General features: G+C 43.6%; 1 protein-coding gene across 1 annotated transcript; it reads left to right on the top strand.

The window, feature by feature from the left end:
• On the top strand, positions 1–3,350 carry LOC126083671 (granzyme-like protein 2). Its single transcript, XM_049897522.1, has 5 exons — positions 1–43; positions 1,576–1,723; positions 2,138–2,273; positions 2,507–2,761; positions 3,210–3,350. Exons 1-5 carry the CDS (start codon positions 1–3, stop codon positions 3,348–3,350), a joined length of 723 nt encoding a protein of 240 aa, XP_049753479.1.
• The last annotated feature ends 2,678 nt before the right edge of the window (positions 3,351–6,028 follow it).

Here is a 6,028-nt window from a genome sequence, read left to right as displayed (position 1 = left end):
ATGCTCATGCTCTTTGGAGACCCAAAGCTGAACGCAGGGGAAGGTAAAGCCATTTCTGACTAAACAAACTCCCCCAAAGCACGATTCCACCATTCTCCGTGTTATGATTTTCTTCAGGTTTCTGTCGTCACAAGACTCAAACTGCAAAAGAATGTGCTTTTGCAACACCAAAAACATTCCTGTGGGAGGGAAGTGGGACAAACTGAATGTTCATACCCTGAGAATCAGTACTTTTTCCAATAAACTGGAGGTCATTGAGCCTGCCCCTCCTTTTTTACATCGTGGCTAAAAAGCCTAGAAGTTGAAACCACTGCTGCTCCGAAGCAGAGTATCCTTTCCATGATGCTGCTGCTCCTGATCCTGTTGGCCTTTCCTCTGCCCTCCAGGACCTTCATAGGTAAGTGACCATCCCCATCTTAGAGGCCTGGCTTACTCTACTTCTAATATTTCCACAGAGGTCCAGTCAGGCCAATTCTATAATGCATCCTGAACCCAGATCTACCTAAAGAATTTGCTGATCTGCATTTCTATGACTGCATAAACAACGTATTGAAGCGTCTTTTTTGGACCAGGTGGGTCATCTCTATTTCATGGCATGCACCTCTGTTATCTCAAAATGATTTATTATGATGATGGCCAATATTCTGGTAGAGATGAGAAAACTGAAAATAAATATAAGAAATTTCATTTTGCTAAAACTAAGAACGGACAGCTCAATGTCAGAAGCTATTGTGCACATCAAGAGGGGAAGAATTATTTCATATTTCAGTTTCTAGATTCACCTTCACCTTTTTCCTGTTTTTCCGGACATATTGGCTCTACCAAGTCTGGTACCCAGAACCTAACTGAGACATTGAACTGTTGGCCTGATCACTCTTCCTGGGTTCTTAATGATGACAGGCATCCCACCCAGCCTATTTCCCCATCTCTGGTTTGATATCCAGTGCTATATTCTTATCTCCCTTTCTTCTGAGGGTTCAACATCATATGAAGGTACTTCTGTAATGAGATTTGGAAATGCATTAGGATCTTACCTCTTCAGCCTTAAACTAATTCAAATTTATGCTTCTGACTATATATCAGACTAAGAATGGGAGAGACATACAAGATTATTTTGGTTCATGAGCATATCATGTTTGGGTACTTAGAATTCAGTCAGTGATGGAAGTTACTAGGACACCAGAGTCTGAGAGGATTGGGAACAAAGAGGCAATTGGGGCACATCAAAAGGGATATTTTTCAAGTCATGTGGAATGTTCATTCTGAAGCCTTAACATTCCCAATAAAATGTGTCCAAATTGTATTTAACCCCCCAAAAAAGGCTTAGGACACTCATTTCCAACAAAAGAAAATGAGTCTAGGGAAGAAACATACCATACGGTACAAACCAGCCACGCTCCCACTGGAGCCGGGATGCTCATCTAAGGGTTCAGGGTTGTGTAGATGACTCTCTTCACACTAAGTCAAGCCAGGATTCCATTCTATTCTCTGAACATCCCAGTTAATGATCATAGGCAGTGTGCACATCTGGGTTCTGTGATTTCAGAGTTCCAGGAAAGATTATTTTTTAAGCAGTGATCAAATGGGGCACTGAAGCCAGACCACACTCAAGACCCTACATGGCATTTATAAGGTTCATTAATGACAACCATTTATGGAGACGTTGTGGAGGGTTCCTGGTGCGAGAAGACTTTGTGATGACAGCGGCTCACTGTTACGGAAGGTGAGGAAAATCATCTGGGCTCTTGTTCATTGGGAATTCCTAACGTCATACCACAGCCATAATTACGGGTGGTCTCTGAGCACACAGAGCCAGTGAGCTTGTAAGAGAAGCCTTAAGTATGCCTTCAGTCTGGGGAAAGGGAATTAAGGATAGGAGTTCAGAAATTGTCAGCAGGAAGCTGGGTGGCAAGTGAAGCTGCAGAAGAAACAGCCCTGGGTCACTGTTGTAGAGTAAAAAGGGGGTCACTGTCCTCATTTAAATGAAGTGTACAAGACACTAATGAGACAGGTCTTCTGCCCCTTTCTCCTCCCCATGACCCAGCTACAGGACTACCTTGGACTGGATCATCAATATCTTTATCTGATGTTGAGATAAACTTACTTTGACTTACTATTCGCAGTACTTTCCTTGTAGAAATATGAGTATCATTCTGGGAGCTCAAAATATCAAGAAAAAAGAAGAGACCAGGCAGGACATCCTTGTGCTTCAAGCCTTTCCTCACCCGGAGTATAGCAACATTTCACGTTTCAATGACCTCATGTTATTGAAGGTACCATCTTGAATCTATTTAGGTGTACTCACGTAGAGTGTTGGGGAGCATCAGCTCATTGAGAACCTCAACTGGTTCCTGCTTTCCATCTCCAATGTTCTTCTGGTCCCAGGGCGAAAGAAAAGAACTTGGAGACTCTGTAGGCAGGGGTAGATCAAGAAACCTGCTCCCTGAATTTCAGTCCTGCTAGAAGGGCAGGGTTTGAACTGTTATCTCTTATCTTCTCTTCCCAGTTGAAACAGAAGGCTCACCTGAACTCAGCTGTGAAGACCATTACCCTACCACAGAGTCAGGACTGGGTGATGCCAAACCAGATGTGCAGTGTAGCAGGCTGGGGATATTTAGCTAATGGCAATTGTTCAGACACACTCCAGGAAGTAGATCTGCAAGTACAGAACAAAGAGACATGTCAGAAAATCTACAAATATTATAATGACTCCATCCATCTATGTGTGGGTAATCCTCAGCGCATGAAGAAAACAGAAAGGGTAAGAATTTAAGCATTTTTTCTGACTTCACCAGGAACAGGGTGACTCCAAAATTCCACGGTAAGGCCTTCATTGACCCTAGAAGGCCTAGTTAGTACAGGGTTCACCATGGGTGGGAGCATCCTGTTGGCAATCCTTGTGTCTCAGGCATCTCCCTCCACTTTCTCTCTTGATTTTCCTCTGGGACTACAAAAGAAAGCCTGGGACAAGTTTGAGCTGGAAAGTGCTCTCAGCCAAGAAAGAAGCTCATGGTGCTGGTGGATCCCTAACAAGTATCCAACCCACCACTCTCTCACCAAGAGCCAAAGGGAATGCTAATCCCTGAGCTCCTTCCTCCTTTAGACACACAGGCGCTGAGCAAGAGGACCTGGGAACCATGGAGCAAAAACAGTCTGAGAAAGGAAGGCAGAGAGGACTGTGCTAACATTCTTCCCTTCTATGTCCACAGGGCGACTCTGGGGGACCCTTGGTGTGTAACAATGTGGCCCAGGGCATTGTCTGCCTTGGATATAAGATTAAAGTTCCTACGATCTACACAAGAATCTCCAGCTTTCTTCCCTGGATACAAAAAATAATGAACGCATCCTAGGATTATGTTGCAGATTCCTCACCAGTGTGGAGGGAGAATGTCAGGCTGTTAATAAAGACCATCTCCCAGTGGGGAGGAACTACTGTCTCTATCTTCGTTGACCATACATTTGTCTCTTGCTGTAGCCCATGCAGGCAGTAATTGCACCACCTCCACCCCACTCTCTGCTCCCCATGATAATCCATCCACAAACTCCCCATGCAAGCTACCTCTCACACCTGTGGATTGCATTGTGCCTGTTCTGTCTGCACCTCTAATGTCAGCTTCCCCTGTCTCTGACCCTATCAAGTGGTGGGGTGTCTCCCTGAGACCACCAGTGGAGCATCTCGCATGAGACTTTCAATTTTGGCATTTCTTCCTTTCTTAAACCACCCCAGCACAAAGGAAATGAGGACAGGGCGTAAAACAACTGAACCTCCAAATGACACAATACGATCCTGAAATGGTGCCCACCAAGACCACCTTCTCTGTGAGGGTATACCTTCATTTCTTTCTGTCCATGGCTCAGCATGGCCTCTCCTAAGTGATGCTGTCCCATTTGGTCACTGCCCGGGCAATACTCATGCTTTGAAATAGTAGGCAAAAGGAAGCCTGACTGTGCCTAACTGAGCATAACTTGTGGTAAGGTAATGTGACAAACAAGTCTGATCCACACACTTTAGGCACACCTCCCACCTAAGCAGGCCCCACTCAGCTTCTCTCATCCAGCCCAGCACACACCCCCACTCCCATGTGGGCTCATAGTCAGCTAGGCCCCTCTCAATTGGACCTACATACTTGAGATGATGCTCTCTGTGGCAAGATTGGAATTCATTCCTCCAACCCTTAAATGCATATTCATTAACCACCTGAATGACAGGCCTTGTGATACAGCAGTGAAACCATAAACATGTTCCCCCCCCCCCAGGAACTCTAGACCTGCTCTTTTTCTCTGGATCCCTCAGTCCCTCTTAGCTCACTATTTCTCCTTTCTGTCCTTGGCTAGATGTCCACATTGTACATGATGTGGGTTCATTATCCCTGAGGGCTTTCCCTCTAGGGTGCAGAGAGAGAAAGTTTCTGGTGCAGAAAGGTCAGGCTTCACTCTTGCCCCATATGGCCTTTCCAGCATGACACGGAGCTCAGTGGAGGCGAAATGGTGGGTAGGATGAAAAAACACTACGTGTTAATGGCAGCTCCGAACTAGAGATTAAAGGGCACCATCCCACAACAGCTGTGGGCAGCCACAGAGCTGTATCTCCTGATAAAGGCCTGCATCTTAGGGGCTCCCTGTGCCCCCAGTCACCCAAGGCCAGAGGTGCTCTTGGAGGGCCCATCACAAAGCAGAGCTGGGCAAGACAGAGAGGTAGACACAAGATAAGACTGAGGGTATCTGTCTTCTTCCCAGAGGACAGCAGGAAAGCACTAAACTTGAGATCAGGAGGAATGCATGGAAGTCGCTGGACTAGAATGCAAACTGCCTTGGGACAGCCCAATCTCAATAGGCATTGAAGTTGTGACCAACTCTAGCTGGACCAAACAGAATGGGTGCCAAGATGTATAGTATCCTGAAGATCTAGGTATCTAGGGCATCCATCCTCCTCAGCCCTTACCACAGCAACACCAGGTCTTTAAATTTGTAGGAATTAAGTTTCTACTCTCCAAAGACGCCCATCTACTTGGTGTTTACAAGACTGGTTTGGCAGATCAGCTCTCAATACCTTTGTTACCTGTTCCACTCCTCCCTTCACAGGACAATGTTCTTCCAAACCTTCTTTCTTAAGGCACTCTTACAAGAAGAACTAATCCATAAATTGTTTTGGAAGTCAACTATCTTTTTTTTTTTTCTTTCAACTAGAGGCTAACTTTCTTAAAGAACCAACATACGACAGAGCAAGGACTTTCACATATAAACATACACACTTACACACACACACACACACACACATATTTAAAAAATCTGGTCCCATAATTGTTAAGTACTTGGCTGCTATCCAATAGGTCAGCTGATGGAACCCACCAGAGGCTACTGTGGAGAACAGACCTGTGCTCTGCTCTCATAAAGATTACAGCCTAGAAAATTCTATGTACCAGTTCTATTCTTTCGTGTAGGGTCATTGTGAGTCTGAACTGACACCATAGTAAACAACCATAACATTTATGCATTTATATAAACACACATATGTAATCTACAATTATATGTATGCATGTTATTACTTTACATAAAACACTTGTAAGACATATTTATTTGGAATTTTGTATTCTAATGTATCATTTAATTTTTTTTGCATGTATGCCCTTAATTAAACAACTCAACAACAGGAGTATTTAGCAGTGACAATAAGTAACTAATAGTAGGCCAAATTGGAAAATCATTACCTACTATAAGAGTGTAACAATGTTTTGTAATTTTTCTTTTCACTTCTGATACAGAAATTCATTTTTGTATTTTTCAAATCCATTATTAGATATTTACAGTGTGTTGGATATTTTATTCCATTGTCCTAAGGCACAAAATATGGCATAGTGTTATGCACAAATAAGAATTTTTAAATGTTAATACAAAAGGTTCAATTAGGCAGATATTACCCATATTTCATTCAGACAATAATTTTTCCTGTCTTTGTGATACAGTAGAATGCATTACTCCTTCTATGTCTTTGTTTCCTAATACCTTGCTGATGTGCCTGACTAGTAAG

The sequence above is a fragment of the Elephas maximus genome, chromosome 10 (assembly GCF_024166365.1).
Source record: "Elephas maximus indicus isolate mEleMax1 chromosome 10, mEleMax1 primary haplotype, whole genome shotgun sequence".
Lineage (NCBI taxonomy): Eukaryota > Metazoa > Chordata > Mammalia > Proboscidea > Elephantidae > Elephas > Elephas maximus.
Note: the sequence above shows the minus strand (reverse complement) of the source record. Positions and strands in the feature narration are given on the sequence as shown.

Bases quoted from the DNA above. Each gene is read 5' to 3' on its own strand.
- LOC126083671 (XM_049897522.1), top strand. From the start codon at position 1: ATGCTCATGCTCTTTGGAGACCCAAAGCTGAACGCAGGGGAAG. The intron at 44-1,575 runs GTAAAGCCATTT...TTTTTTAAGCAG, and splicing joins AAAGCTGAACGCAGGGGAAG to TGATCAAATGGGGCACTGAA. The intron at 2,274-2,506 runs GTACCATCTTGA...TTCTCTTCCCAG, and splicing joins ATGACCTCATGTTATTGAAG to TTGAAACAGAAGGCTCACCT.